This window comes from Bos taurus, chromosome 28 (genome assembly GCF_002263795.3).
Source record: "Bos taurus isolate L1 Dominette 01449 registration number 42190680 breed Hereford chromosome 28, ARS-UCD2.0, whole genome shotgun sequence".
NCBI classification, from domain to species: Eukaryota; Metazoa; Chordata; class Mammalia; order Artiodactyla; family Bovidae; genus Bos; species Bos taurus.
The window spans coordinates 19,027,027-19,043,523 of NC_037355.1; the positions used below are offsets into that span (position 1 = coordinate 19,027,027).

General features: G+C 42.9%; 1 protein-coding gene across 1 annotated transcript in view; it reads left to right on the top strand.

Moving 5' to 3' along the window:
- The first annotated feature begins 7,256 nt into the window (after window positions 1-7,256).
- The window catches only part of NRBF2 (nuclear receptor binding factor 2), a 268,477-nt gene continuing 259,236 nt past the window's right edge, over window positions 7,257-16,497 (top strand). The window contains exons 1-2 of the mRNA XM_059882612.1: window positions 7,257-7,362; window positions 7,432-7,505. Of these exons, the coding sequence (XP_059738595.1) occupies window positions 7,488-7,505 (18 nt within the window). The 5' untranslated portion in view covers window positions 7,257-7,362; window positions 7,432-7,487. The remainder of the gene's footprint in view (window positions 7,363-7,431; window positions 7,506-16,497) is intronic.

A 16,497-nucleotide genomic window follows, 5' to 3' on the forward strand; every position in this document is an offset into this window, starting at 1 on the left:
GGGTTGCCATGCCCTCCTCCAGGGGATCTTCCTGACCCAGGGACCAAACTCACATCTCTTGTCTCTCCTGCACTGACAGGCGGGTTCTTTACCACTAGTGCCACTTGGGAAGCCCACAGTCCTTGCAGTTAGGAGAAAAATGTCTAGAAATCATGAGTTCTGAGTTGGTCAAACCACACTGACTACTATGACTATTTCAGGTGTCGTTTTTTAATACAAAAAAAAAAAAAATTGACCAAACAGACTTCATTTAGAAGAAAAGAATCAGAATGAAGAAAATTGAAAGTCAAATTACACAAAGAATGGCAAAGTACCTTGGGTTGCTCAGGCCAAACCAGAACAGTTTAGATAGAGAGCATGATTGTTGTCACGTGGAAGGCAAATTGGACTTGCTCTGAATCTCTCTTGAAAATAGGATCAGGGACTTCCTTGGTGGTCCGTGGCTAAGACTCCATGCTCCCAATGAAGGGGGGGCCAGAGTTCGATCCCTGGTCAGGGAACTAGACCCCACATGCCACAACAAAGAGTTTGCAGGTCCCAACGAAAAGATCCCTGTGCCACAACTAAGACCCAGCACAGCCAAATAAATAAATTAAAAAAATAAGTAGTTTCAAGAATAGAGAAGGCACTGGCAACCCACTCCAGTACTCTTGCCTGGAAAATCCCATGGACGGAGGAGTCTAGTAGGCTGCAGTCCATGGGGTCGCTAAGAGTCAGACGCAACTAAGCAACTTCACTTTCCCTTTTCCCTTTCATGCATTGGAGAAGGAAATAGCAACCCACTCCAGTATTTTTGCCTGGAGGATCCCAGGGACGGGGGAGCCTGGTGGGCTGCCGTCTCTGGGGTCGCACAGACACGACTGAAGCGACTTAGCAACAGCAGTTTCAAGAAGGAGGAGCACATGTATACCTATGGCTGATTCATGTTGATGTATAGCAGAAACCAACATAATATTGTAAAGCAATTATCTTTCAATTAAAAAATAACAAATATTGAAAAGAAAGAAAGTAAGAGTAGCCTCGGCAATAGAAGCTTAAGGCGGGGAGGAGAGATTTCCAGCTCAAAAGGAAAGTAATTATAATGGGAAATAAGCTGTTAGAAAGTGGACAGAGAGAGGGGCTCAGGGTGGTTGGGGACATATTTATCCCTCAGTGAGTCAGTTCAGTTGCTCAGTCATGTCCAACTCTTTGCGACCCCATGAATCACAGCATACCAGGTCTCCCTGTCCATCACCAACTCCCAGAGTTCACTCAGACTCACTCCATTGAGTCAGTGATGCCATCCAGCCATCTCATCCTCTGTCGTCCCCTTCCCTCCCAGCTTCAGAGTCTTTTCCAATGAGTCAACTCTTCGCATGAGGTGGCCAAAGTACTGGAGTTTCAGCTTTAGCATCATTCCCTCCAAATAAATCCCAGGGCTGATCTCCTTCAGAATGGACTGATTGGATCTCCTTGCAGTCCAAGGGACTCTCAAGAGTCTTTTCCAACACCACAGTTCAAAAGCATCAATTCTTCGGCCCTCAGCCTTCTTCACAGTCCAACTCTCACATCCATACATGACCACAGGAAAAACCATAGCCTTGACTAGACGAATCTTTGTTGGCAAAGTAATGTCTCTGCTTTTGAATATGCTATCTAGGTTGGTCATAACTTTTCTTCCAAGGAATAAGCGTCTTTTAATTTCATGGCTGCAATCACCACCTGCAGTGATTTTGGAGCCCAAAAAAATGAAGTCTGACACTGTTTCCACTGTTTCTCCATCTATTTCCCTTATTGCCAAATTCAGACTTAAATTGAAGAAAGTAGGGAAAACCACTAGACCATTCAGGTATGACCTAAATCAAATTCCTTATGATTATACAGTGGAAGTGAGAAATAGATTTAAGGGACTAGATTTGATAGACAGAGTGCCTGATGAACTATGGATGGAGGTTCGTGACATTGTACAGGAGACAGGGATCAAGACCATCCCCATGGAAAAGAAATGCAAAAAAGCAAAATGGCTGTCTGGGGAGGCCTTACAAATAGCTGTGAAAAGAAGAGAAGTGAAAAGCAAAGAAGAAAAGGAAAGATATAAGCATCTGAATGCAGAGTTCCAAAGAATAGCAAGGAGAGATAAGAAAGCCTTCCTCAGCAATCAATGCATAGAAACAGAGGAAAACAACAGAATGGGAAAGACTAGAGATCTCTTCAAGAAAATTAGAGATACCAAGGAAATATTTCATGCAAAGATGGGCTCAATAAAAGACAGAAATGGTATGGACCTAACAGAAGCAGAAGATATTAAGAAGAGGTGGCAAGAATACACAGAACTGTACAAAAAAGATCTTCACGACCCAGATAATCACGATGGTGTGATCACTGACCCAGAGCCAGACATCCTGGAATGTGAAGTCAAGTGGGCCTTGGAAAGCATCACTATGAACAAAGCTAGAGGAAGTGATGGAATTCCAGTTGAGCTATTCCAAATCCTGAAAGATGATGCTGTGAAAGTGCTGCACTCAATATGCCAGCAAATTGGGAAGACTCAGCAGTGGCCACAGGACTGGAAAAGGTCAGTTTTCATTCCAATCCCAAAGAAAGGCAATGCCAAAGAATGCTCAAACTACCGCACAATTGCACTCATCTCACACGCTAGTAAAGTAATGCTCAAAATTCTCCAAGCCAGGCTTCAGCAGTATGTGAACCATGAACTTCCAGATGTTCAAGCTGGTTTTAGAAAAGGCAGAGGAACCAGAGGTCAAATTTCCAACATCCGCTGGATCATCGAAAAAGCAAGGGAGTTCCAGAAAAACAACTATTTCTCCTTTATTGGGGCTTCCCTGGTGGCTCAGAGGTTACAGCGTCTGCCTGGAATGTGGGAGACCGGGGTTCAATCCCTGGGTGGGGAAAATTTCCTGGAGAAGGGAATGGCAACCCACTCCAGTACTCTTGCCTGGAGAATCCCATGGAGGGAAGAGCCTGGTAGGCTACAGTCCATGGGGTCACAAAGAGTCAGAAGCGACTGAGCGACTTCACTTTCTTTCTGCTTTATTGACTATTTATCCCTAGAAATCTTCAAACAAGTCTTCAACCAAATGGATGCCCACTTGGCACCGGGGATTTTAAGAAGTGAATGCAAGTTTAGACTTGATAACCTACACAAAGACCTTGCCAAATAATTCAGGAAAGAATCTATAGTCCTCATATTTCTGCATTTCAGTAACATCCTCAAATTTACATGTTTGAGGCAGCCACATGGCTCAGTCCCATAAACCCTGAGCTATTTTACTTCTACCTTGTCGTGTCTCACGTTCGGCCTCATAGCCTCATAAACTAAAAGGTAGGAGAACCCAGTTTCTAGTCCCAGATTTGTTACCAGTTAGCTGTGGGTTTATCATCTCATTTAAGCTCAATTTCTTCCTTTGAAAAATAAGGAACTTTGGGCTCATTACCCCATTTAGTTCTTTTCACATTAAAATTCTAAAGCATTAATGATTCTCAGACTTTGTCCTCAGACCATAATAAGCATTAAAATCAGCAAAGAAAGCTGTTTAACATGAAGGTACTTGGGCCCCATCATATTAATAGAATTCAAGGGGAACCCAAGAGCATGAATTCTTAGTAATGCGCCATAAATTGTTAACATGCACACTGAAGATCCAGAAACAACCCCTAAGAGGCTGTGTGCCCTTGAGATTGGAACAACAGAGAAGCAGAATTCAGGCACAGGAAGGTTCATTCAGTTGCCCAAAATCTCAAAGTACAACCAGAGTTGTTCCCAGAAGAAAATAAAACGGATTATTTCTTATTGTCTTAAAGGACCTGAAAACTTAAAGTGAGAAGGTAGGCGGAGAACTAGAATAGTCTCCAAGGTATGTCTAGTAGAGCTGGAAAAGCCCCAAACCCTGCTTGGTGAGGAAGGAGTCAGAGCTTTGTAACAAGAAGCAGCCTTACATCCTGCAAGCCTTCGAAGTAGGCGTGGCTTCCAGGCTGCAGGAAAAAGTGGAATGCGCGGGGTTGGTCCTGCAGGGTTGAACTGATACAAGTCAGGATTTGAAAAGCTAGGAAAATGGAAAAGCAAGTAGTGCTCTTAACTAAAAATGATCCTCAGCCAGGCCCAGATCAGCAAGCCTCTGACTCTATCATAGGAATGTTCATTATTCAGAAGTAGCCCAGCAAAATATTTTTATTTTCCTCCCCAGTTCCAAGGCCCCAGAGAGCTGTTTTCCAAAATCGCCACAATAGGGACTTTCCCTAGTAGACCAGTAGCTAAGACTCTGAACTCCCAGTGCAGGGCTTCTGGGTTCGATCCTTGGTCAGGTAACTAGATCCCCCACACAACTAAAGATCCCACGTGCCCCATCTAAGACCCAGTACAGCCAAAAAAATAAATACTTTTTTAAAACATAAAAAAACAACCAAAATTCCCATGACACATTCTTGATTTGAAGACCTACTGAAATTAGTAGAGTTCTTTATTTGAATTGGAAAAGAGGAGTTGGTTTTTGAAAGTCCATTTGGCTGCAGACTCCATACAGATGTAAGGTTGTTATTACTAACAAGTCCACTTTCTTATATATATTTTCACTGAGGTTTTCTTATACACATATTTTCACTGAGAATCATCAGTATAACTTTTTCTTAATTTCTATTTAAAACGCACATGCCATCACTGATTTTGAAAACTCCATTTCTGTCCTATAAGCTTATTATTCAGGCACGCACCCTAAAATAACAAATAGTTTCACTAACTCAGTGGCTTGCATAAGGCTCTCTGTCTGATAATTAAGCTGAAAAAGCCCAGATATTGGCACATTCGTTATTAATAGATTTAGCAACCACCTCAAAGCCTTCCCCCACCTGCTCCCCAAAAGCAAATTTATGAATGCTTATCATAAATATAACTATTGTCTAGTACAGGGTTTCCAACTGTTCAGATGAGGCACCCTGAAACGGTCAAGACCCCAGACATGCTCACGAACATGTCACATATGTGGGTCTTGTGCAAACCCCAAAAACTTCTGGTGCTCTTCTCCCTATAAAATTACAGAAGGCTTTACTTATAAGTTGTGGGGACTAGTCAGTCACTAAGTCATTATCACATTGAAATCTCTGGCAGCAATTCCTTAAATGACACCATCTACCTCTCAGCTCTAAAAGTCACTTAAGTGTCTCTATCAAATTATCTATAAAGCAAATAAACTCTAGGAAGATATCTAACACAAATACTCCCAAGGCTGAGAAAAATAAAAAGAAAAGCTTGCTTATAAAGAAAGCTAATTTCATATTCCTATCAGAGAGCCATCAAGTAATACTGCTGGAAAAAATAAAAAGTACCTTACCCAGAAACAGTTGAATTAAGCAGATGGATTTTGACAGGACCTGAATAATTAAATTTTCTGCTGCAGCTTTAGAAACTCCTGTTCTGAAGCCCATTTTGTCAGCCAATGCTAAAGAATGTTTTTTTGGCTCAGGAACATACAATCCAAACAGTCCCAGAGGAGAGGATGCCTCTCGGTCTCGACACCTTCAGACACTGCCCTTCAAAGAACAACTCTTTTCCCCTGGAAAAGAATCTGCCATGGACATTGTCATGTTAATTGGCCAAATTCAAACACAAGTCATCTCTAGAAACTGCTATAGGAAAATCTTTGGGCAGACTGTTTCAAAACTTTTTCCTAAAGGATAAGAGACATGCTAATAAAAAGTCAACCTTGGCATATTAGACTCTTAACAATTAAGAACCCAAAACCAAAATGCTTTCTGTTGGCTACTGCTGGCCAAGATTTTTTCTCTCTGCTCTTTATTGGGCAGCAAGAAAAGTCACCCAGACTTCAAAACTCTACATGATAATAAATGTTTGGAGGTGGTATGTATCTTGTCACCCTGCTTATTTAACTTATATGCAGAGTACATCATGAGAAACACTGGGCTGGAAGAAGCACAGGCTGGAATCAAGATTGCTGGGAGAAATATCAATAACCTCAGATATGCAGATGACACCACCTTTATGGCAGAAAGTGAAGAGGAACTAAAAAGCCTCTTGATGAAGGTGAAAGAGGAGTGTGAAAAAATTGGCTTAAAACTCAACATTCAGAAAACGAAGATCATGGTATCTGGTCCCATCACTTTATGGGAAATAGAAGGGGAAACAATGGAAACAGTGTCAGACTTTATTTTTGGGGGCTCCAAAATCACTGCAGATGGTGATTGCAGCCATGAAATTAAAAGACGCTTACTCCTTGGAAGAAAAGTTATGACCAACCTAGATAGCATATTGAAAAGCAGAGATATTACTTTGCCAACAAAGATCCGTCTAGTCAAGGCTATGGTTTTTCCAGTGGTCATGTATGGATGTGAGAGTTGGACTGTGAAGAAAGCTGAGCGCCAAAGAATTGATGCTTTTGAACTGTGGTGTTGGAGAAGACTCTTGAGAGTCCCTTGGACTGCATGGAGATCCAACCAGTCCATTCTGAAGGAGATCAGCCCTGGGATTTCTTTGGAGGGAATGATGCTAAAGCTGAAACTCCAATACTTTGGCCACCTCATGCAAAGAGTTGACACATTGGAAAAAACTCTGGGATGCTGGGAGGGATTAGGGGCAGGAGGAGAAGGGGATGACAGAGGATGAGATGGCTGGATGGCATCACTGACTCAATGGACGTGAGTCTGAGTGAACTCCGGGAGTTGGTGATGGACAGGGAGGCCTGGCCTGCTGCAATTGATGGGGTCTCAAGGAGTCGGACAAGACTGAGTGACTGAACTGAACTGAACTGAATCGATGGAGAAGTTTTCAACCACATATAATCCAAAACTTTGTATCAACCAGCAGTCTTGCTTTTGCTTGAATCTGAAGCAAATGTCGTTCCAGATCTGTTCACAAGGAGCAGAAATCTATATTTAAAGGTGAGCCACTGAAGGTCCCACGGAGCCTGGCTCCTGTGACCTGGCTCCTATACAAGGCAACCAGTGGAGGGGACCGAGGGACAAACACAGAAGAAAAAGCCCTCTTTGCTGAGATAAGGTCAGGCCACTCAAGGTGCCAGTTCTCTTGCTCTCTGTACCTCCCCTGCTTGACCAGCGCCTGCTTCACCTACACCTACTCAAATAACTGACATACTTTCCCCCAGCTCTAACTACTGATTGTTCTAATCTGTAGAGCAGAACATCTCCACCTCTAACAATCCAAGGGGTGATGAGGGGCATGCCCCTCTGCTAGTTTCCCTGGTAACCACCGAGTCAATCTGAGATTGGTTCCCCATTTAACTTGTATCCGCCCCCTCCCACTGGGAGCAAAGATGGCTGCCGTGCCCCACCCGTCATGACACGCCCGCAGGCTACTCACTGTGGGCTGTCCCTTTAGGACCTTGCTTCCGACAGGTAAGCTACCCCCATCCATTAAGCCACTGATGTCTCTTTCGCTAACTCTGGGCTGTTTCTTTAATCCAGAGGCTGAGCAAGTCCAGAGCTTGCAGACCTGCAGGGAGCAGGCTGAGGAAACTCCCATGAGTTCTGAGAAGCTGGTAAGTAAGGACGGGACTGGGAAGTTGTGCGGCCTCCACTAGCATGTGGGACTCAAAAGTTTCAGGGGATAATCCCAAAAGTCACAGGGGCAATCCCAGGGTGGCTGCCATGAATCTGTGGAGCCCCATGGTGGCTGTCCTTGAAGAGTTGGGGGCTGGCGAGAGAACGGAGAACTCATAGATGGCCCTGAGGCTGTGGTGGGAATTCTGGCCACCATTACAGTGGGAAAAAGAGGTTAGACCATAAGGCAGTGGCCACAGCTCTGGGCTGGCCCCTGCTTTTACATTAAGAAAGGCCACAGACACCAAGCGAGCAGTGGAGATGGAGGTTAGGTGCCCAGGCATGGGAAGACGTTATGTTAACTGGCCAAGATGTATCAAAGACGGCCTCTGTGACCAGCCACCCAGCCCTCCAGCAGCACTTATATGGGGCCATCTACGAGGGCAGACTTCTTTCCCTGCTCTCTTGGTTAGTAGCCACCTGCCTGCCAAGGAAGAGGATGTGGTCAGTCCTCATTGGCAAATCATAGAAGACGTATGATAGAGCAACGCCTCGTAATGCTTCTGATACTGTATCAAAGTGAGCCTTTTGGAAATGGTTGGGATTTTATCTTGGGTGTGCGTCTGAGTGTCTCAGTACCTGAGACCAAATCCTGTGTTCTCTTCCTGGTTTTAACCCTCTTTAGGGTGTCCTAGTAACTTGAATGGTGATTCATGTTCCTCAGAAAGTGAGGCATGTGAATATAAATGAATGATACATATGATTGTCTATTACTGTTATTCATTTAAACAGAATTGGCTGTTTATAAACTGAAGAAATTCCTAGAAGTGTCCAGGATGGGACTCGATGTTTTAAAACTGGTTTTTGCACATGTGGTTAGAGGAAGCTAGCTTTCTATTAATAGAAGGAATTGGTATTTCTCTTCTTGTGTCTTTGAGATATAAATGATCTATCTGGGCTTTCTGGAACTTTAATCACCTGTGATTCCTGAGAGTGAAGGGAAAAAAGCCTTTTTAAACTTTAGTAGGAAAACTGTGAGATCTGTGTCTATGTATGTACATATGTTCATGTGTATTTGATAAATGTGAGGTGTCTCTCCTTCCAAATGACTTTGCCAAAATTGGTTTGTGGATGAGTTCTGTTTAATTGGCTTAAAAAATTAAGCATTCAAATAAATTCTCAGAAATATAAAAGAAACTCCAGAATGAAATTCAGGTTCATGTAATCTGTGAAATATTAGAATTAAACCCATATCTGGTATTGAAACTAGCTTAAGCTTGTTAGCTTGATTAATATAATACATGTCTTTAGTCATCAGTGTAAAATATATCTATTGTACCTAGGCTTATTTGAGCCCAAATATGACATTATTATACCTGTTGCAAATTTGTCAGCAGCGAAAATAACTTGATAAAATGAAACTTTAAATAAATAAAAGCCTTTAAGTAAACTCTATAGGAATAATTATGTTTTGGGAATGTTTATCCAAAGTGGTTCCTCGAGATTTTGGTAACCATGACCTGCCCACTGTCTGTCGCACACAGTAGGATGTTGCTCCACGTACCTTGTTTCAGACGTGTAAGATCCCCCTCGCCATTAAACCACTGATGTCTCTGTTGCTGTCTGGGCTCTTTGGTCTCAAAGTTGGGCAAGTACAGGGCTTGCAGGCCTGCAGGGTACAGCCCAACAGATGGATTAAAGGTGCCATTCCCCCCAAAACTACCCTCCCTGCCTACAAAAACAAAGCAAAGTGAACAACATTCTTGAGATGAGATTTAGATTTCTGGGCCTGAAGGTAAGACATGTGCTACCGAAACCAGCGCATTTCTGAGTCATTCCTTTCCTGGCTCTGGAAATGACCCTGGCAGAGCCTGGAGAAGGATGAATTAGTTTCTGGGGCTCCATAGTTGGGAACCTCTGTAGCTTAAACCCTATCTCATCATCTACTGGACAGTCAGTTATTTTTGATAGACTTTTTCTGCCTGGTTCAGATCTACTGAGGACATAGCTTTTTAAATTGTTAAAAGAAATAAATGACAGTTGGAAAGAAAAACTTGAAAGATCTCCTCCATTTGGAAAGAGATTTTAAATACCTGAAAACATGTCAACTTTGGCTACAATACAGTTTGTGTAAAACTCCTCCCATTATTTGAAACCCCCAAGCATTTGTTCGGAGGAGTCACTCCGAGAGACTGTTACTCAACTAGCTGTGAGGATCTGGTCTTGGCAAGTGCGCAACATGTCTCTTTTGTTTAGAAATCATACTGTTAGGCCACTAGTGTTGTGAAATAGTCTTATGTCTTAGGATCAGTACTGAAGACTCAGTCTGTGTGTGCCTGAAAACTGGAAAAGCTCAGGAAATTGATTCTCTAGGCCAGAAATGAGCAAAGAGTAAGAGCAAGGTCTGATTAAGTGACCTTCAAGCCAGTGCTGTCTTATGTTGGGGAAGCTCCCTGTACCAGTTCCAGGAGGCCAGGCACTTTGAACATTCCTGGAGGACAGACACTTAGGCCTCTTAGGGATGGATGGACATTATTGTGACGTTGCCTCCCAGGTAGAATTGGGGGTCCAGAAAGAAGGAGCAGAAAAGGGTCCTTCGGGTTTAGGAAGACTATAAAAGTTGCTTGATCCCCAAGTGTATACAGTGGAGGGGTATACACTTTATTTTGGGTAGAGTTCCGTATAACTGATGAGAAAACAAAAATATGAATATAGAACTGTACCTTAGCACTGTTTTGTTTTCTTTTTTAGGAAAATACTTCTTGATTAGCATTTTGCCCAAAGACAGTGATAACATCCTAACAAAAAAAGTAAAAGTAATCTGATATGGATCGACTAGGAATACAAAATGCTTTCACCAATAGTTTGGTCATACATTCAGACTTAACAACCAAGCCCTAATGGGTACTGCCATCGTCCTGATCATCCAAGTCTAGGGACTATTTTGTGAAATTGTGTGGGTTACTGAGAAAGAGATTTTCAGTCAAGCAAATCTAGCAATAAAATCCAGCAGACTAAACTGTCAGTATTGGTTTTAAGCAGAGCTGGAAGAAACCAGTAGTTCCCCAAAGGCTGATCCAGTTTTCAAAACTACTGTCTCCTATCTTATCATCCAGTGCTCATACACACATACACAAGCACACACACATACATATACATTTTATACACGTGAAATCAGATTGAAGAATGATAGATACAGTCAGAGAACACCGAACCTTACCTGCCTAAGTGACCAAAGAGAAAATTGAGGTTAGAGACTTCTGTGACTTACCTAAGATGGAGGCAAGACTACAGCCCAGCCACCAGTCTCCTAACCTAGTACTCTTCCTGCTGCACAAGGTGAAATGTCAGACAAAGGCTTTAACCACAGTAATAATAGCCATTCTCCCACTCTCTCCACTTATAGCACCTGTGATCACAGCCAGGCGTTTCAATGGCCTGAACTCTCCCTCAACATGACTCCTACCTCTCGTCCCTGACACTTCACCCTTTCCATACCCTTACCTCCTGTCTATAGTCTGGCAGCTGAGAAACCAAGGGTCTCTCAGCTCACTTCAGCAAACCCACAAAAACACAAATATGAGGAGGCCAGGAATGGTGATCACAGAGTTGAGTGGGGCTGGAGTACAGTGTGTTTATGGAAGGAGGTAATGGGACTGTTGGAGAGGAAAGGTATTTTGAGGGTATATTGCAATGGGTCTTTTTTTTTGTTTTTTAATCTTTTGGCCATGCTGCACGTGGTATATGGGATCTTAATTCCCTGAGAAGGGATCCAACCCAAGTTCCACAGAGTCTTAACCACTGGACTGCCAGGGAAGTCCCTGTGGTGGGTCTTGAATGTCCTGCTGAGAGAATAAAAAAGGCCAGGAACTTTTCTAATACATGGGTCCAGTCTACTTAAAAGAAAACATCTGATCCCCCATGACAATTGTTATTAGTTTCTTTCTCTGTTTAATATGTTTGATCTCACTAGAGTAGAAGCCCCATGAAGGCAGGGACAATGCCTTATCACTCAGCACCATAGCCTAGGTGACTAACAGAGTGCCTGGCTTATACAGGTCCTGCATTTGCAGGACTGATGTAACAGTTACTGATGGATGTGAACACAACAAATACAGATATGCAACTCCCCTTACACTTGTCAGATGCAGGCTCTCAGAGTCACTGGCCAACATTTCTATTTGGGGAAGTAAGAATAGCTCACCTGGCATTCTCCCCTCCACCGTCCCCACCCCTATAATTTCCCCCCACCAGTTATAAGAATAGCGGTAGAGTTCTACATTCATATTTCTGTTTCTGCCTCAGTTACATGGAACCTAACCCAGAATACAATGTATTCTCCCCATTTTAAACCTTTCTGGATCAAGCAATTTCTATAGCCTTCTGAAACCCCAAAGACAATATCAAGAGCGTGGAACAATGGTCTAGGAATATTTTCCTGGTGGTTCAGTCTCTGACTCACACCTGACCAAGAACAAACCATTTAGCCTCAATTTGGCTTGTTTTTACTGTATGCAAAATAGAGCCTATAACAATATAAGCCTCCTCCCTCCCTCCGAGGGCTATTCTGAGAATTGGGGAGATGCTATCTTGGAATGATTAGAGCTCCTAAGAACTGGGCTCTCAATACAGAAGTGGTGTTGTTCTCAGGTTGTGCTACAGTTGCTGTTTTCCAGCATGAAAGGTAGAGTTGTCAGGCCTTGTTGGCAAGGAAAGCAAGTTATGGCTGTGTTGTCACGGTGATACAACAAGCAGGAGGGCATGTACCTCAAAGGTTTAGTGGATCTGATTTCATTCATTGACTTCCTTCTTCTTTACCTCAAACCTCCATTTCCATTATTCTTCATGGATAGGTGTTATTTTTTATTTTCCAAGTTTCCCCAGCTGCCAGAACATCTAGAGGAAAACAAAGCTCATTTAAGACATATAGTTTTCCTGATTGAATCATAGAACCCCAGAGGGTAGTGGAGGTGGGGGACATTGCTTCTTAAGACATCATTTAGTTAATTCAGTTTAACAATCAGAGAATTTCTGAGTCTTTCCATAACAGGTATATAAAGAGGAATAAAAGTTGAGACTATGCTTTCTGAACAGATGTATGGTCAGATAGCCATGAGAATACTTAGGAGTGCATGTGTGTGTGCTCGGTTACTGTCGTGTCCAACTCTTTGTGACCCCATAGACTGTAGCCCACCAGGCTCCTCTGTCTATGCAATTTTCCAGGCAAGGATACTGGAGCAGGTTGCCATTTCCTCCTCCAGGGGATCTTCCTGACCCAGAGATTGAACCAGCGTCTCTTGCATTGGCAGGCAAATTTTTTACCATTGAGACACTTAGGGGAATCCCAATACTTAGGGGAACAAGTGCAAAGACCTCTGTAAACATCATCACAATCTTTTTAACCTGAACATGACAGTGATGTGAGTTTTTACACCAAATTTGAAATGTCTCAGTAATAAATTTGTTCATTTACTTCTTCACTTATTCATTCTGCACATGGTTTGACTACTTGTCATGATTATAAGTTCCTCAAATGGATAAATTCACTTCAACGTTCAACTAAGTTTGTTATGTACCTACTGTATACTAAGCCCTGGGCTAGGCTTTAGAGAAACTGAGGTAAACACTGATTTCATGAATCGCACAGTCTAATAGGGGAAATATATATTAAAGAAATATTTTAACATTTAAACACTTTAATTGCAGTTCTGCTATGAAGGAGTAAAATAGGCACCATAAAACAAATCAGACTTAGTCTCATTGACCCTCATCAATCCCTATAAACTTGAAGTATAGGAGGAGTTTGCATAGCAAAGACTGGGGGGAAAAGTCTTTCAGGCAGAGCCAATAGGTAACTACATGAAGACCTGAGATAGGTCTTCTGGCATGAAAGAGATCAGAAAGAACAGTGTGGCCAGAACCTAGTGAGCAAGGCAGAGACTAGCAGGAGGTGAGTATGGAGTCTCAGAGATGAGCCTTCTCCATTTCCTATAATTATTGCCCTAACATCTAGCAGAGCAAAGTTCTGGAACAAATGAGCCAATGCAACTTGGAGCACTAGAGGTGTCCTGGCCTGTTGGCAAAAGGATGTCCCCCCAGGGTAGGATCCATCTTTACCTAATGGTATGAGGTTGGACAAAAGGCTTTCTTAGCTTTGCTTATGCCAAGAACAGTGCCGTAGAATAGAAAACTGCAGGAGTGAAGGTATGAGCTCTCTTACCCACTTTATTATTCATCGTCTTATGATAGTAAAACTAGTGTTGGGGTTGCTGCCGTGGTAAAGACATGGAAAACCTCCATAAGTCCCAAGTGTGGCTTAGAAATTTGATTTCAAGGTATTGAGTTGCAGTAATACAGCATCTCTTAAGCAACTTTATTCTAGTGAAGAGTAGAAGAAAGTAGGGTCAAACTCTGAATGACAGCTCAACTCTTCTCGAAGCATGATTGCCCAGTAAGTATATACATAGAAAAAGAGAAGGGTATCTGGACATGCTGGACTTCCCCAGTCCTTTTTGCCATACATTTTTTTAAAATTTTATTTTATTGCCATACATTTTTTAAACAAGAAACAGAGTTCATCCCACAATAATTCACAAGAAGAGACCTGCATGACAGAAGTATATACAGAGTTGAGGGCACGGTTAAGGGAAAGGATAAACAAGAAATGTTGAAACTACCAGGGAGTAGAAAGAATGGAGGCAGTTCTGCTGGGACTAGGGTTTAGGGGATGAGGAGAAGGAGCAGCGCTTCTGGTACCCAGGACAGAGGCAGTAGTTGTGGAGGAAAGCGGTTATGAAGCAGCAGGAAAGATACATCCTGAGACCTCTCTCTCCAGCTCTCCAGGGTCCCTGCAGGCCTCCTGTTGCTGAACCCAATGCAAGCTGATCAGCAAAGGGGCTCCAGGGTACAGAGCATGGCAGGAAAAGGAAATGGATCCAAAAAGGGAAATAGAGCACATAAAGAATCATCAGCACTAGTAATAATAAGGCTCTAAGTATGAGGAGGAAAATATGGTATAGCTATAACAGGAAAGGGACAGAAAATTGCTGGTTATATAATATATACACATACATATATAGGCTTCATATATATACATGGGTTTCACATATGTATGTATATATGAATATATATATATATACACACACATATATATATAGGCTTCCCTGGTGGCTGGTGGCTCAGTGATAAGAACCCACCTGCCAGTGCAGGAGATGTGGGTTTGATCCCTGGGTCAGGAAGATCCCCTGGAGAAGGAAATGACATCCCACTCCAGTATTCTTGCCTGGATTATCCATGGACAGAAGAGCCTGGTGGGCTACAGTCCATGGAGTCGCAAAAGAGTCGGACATGACACTAAACAACGACAAACAACATATGTGTGGGTATATATACACAAACATACACACTAAACAGTAACATATAATACACAATGTGATATACAGTGTAAATATAATATGTGATAAATTCACAAGTACATCTACGGACTTTTATGTCTGTGTCAGCTGTTATATATAGGGCTTCCCTGGTGGCTCAGACGGTAAAGAATCTGCCTGCAATGCAGTAGACCTGGATTCAATCCCTGGGTTGGGAAGATCCCCTGGAGGAGGGCATGGCAACCCACTCCAGTATTCTTGCCTGGAGAATCCCCATGGACAGAGGTGCCTGGCAGGCTACAGTCCATGGGGGTGGCAAAGAGTCGGACACAACTGAGTGACTAAGCACAGCACACAGCTGTTATATACATATATCTTGTGTGTACATTGTGCAAATGTATAATGTATACCTGTTTTCATCTGTAGTTAGGCTGAAGATAGGTTTGCATGGGCAGGATGTTCTGGCTGCATGGATGGCTGATGCTGAAAATGAGAGGGGAACTACCTGCTATGTCCATGTGTCTGGCATAATCACACACATTGGTTTCCAAAGAAAAGAGTTGTAACCTGACTCTAAAGTCAGTTCTGTATAAGGTAAATACAATAAATACTTTCTGAGGTTCACAGAGTCCCCTCTCTCTGGGGGGAGAGGAAAGGAAACTCTGATTTGTAGGAAGTGATTCTCAAAAGCCATGTTGACAGACACATTTCTTTTAGGGCAAATGGCCTTCTTCTCCATTCCTATGCATTCCACCTTTCCCTTTGCTTCAGGTCTCAGTTCAAACCTTATCTTTCCAGCTTTTCAGAGTCGTGTTCTTTATATCTTTCTCATATTCTTTATGTGATATCTTATAATGATCTGTCTGCTCAGGGAGCAAAGACATATCTTGGATTCATTTGTTTCCTCCTAATATTTGGCATCAGAGAAGGCAATGGCAACCCCACTCCAGTACTCTTGCCTGGAAAATCCTATGGATGGAGGAGCCTGGTAGGCTTCAGTCCATGGGATCGCTAAGAGTCGGACATGACTGAGTGACTTCACTTTCACTTTTCACTTTCATGCACTGGAGAAGGAAATGGCAACCCACTCCAGTGTTCTTGCCTGGAGAATCCCAGGGATGCGGGAGCCTGGTGGGCTGCTGTCTACGGGGTCACACAGAGTCGGACACGACTGAAGCGACTTAGCAGCAGCAGTGGCAGCAATATTTGGCATAAATGAAACAAATGAGGGGAACTTGTTTAAAATATACGTGAGTGGATGAATCACTTTGTGAATACCACAGTGCTTGACTCACGGGGGTGGGGGCAGGCATTCTTATCCATTTGGAGCCTTTCTCTGATGATTTAGGGTCAGAATCTATATCACATTTATAGTCTTTTTTTCCCCTTTCTAGGGAGAGAATTGGAGAAGGCAATGGCACCCCACTCCAGTACCCTTGCCTGGAAAATCCCATGGACGGAGGAGCCTGGTAGGCTGCAGTCCATGGGGTCACTAAGAGTCGGACACGACTGAGTGACTTCACTTTCACTCTTCACTTTCATGCATTGGAGAAGGAAATGGCAACCCACTGCAGTGTTCTTGCCTGGAGAATCCCAGGGACGGAGCAGCCTGATGGGC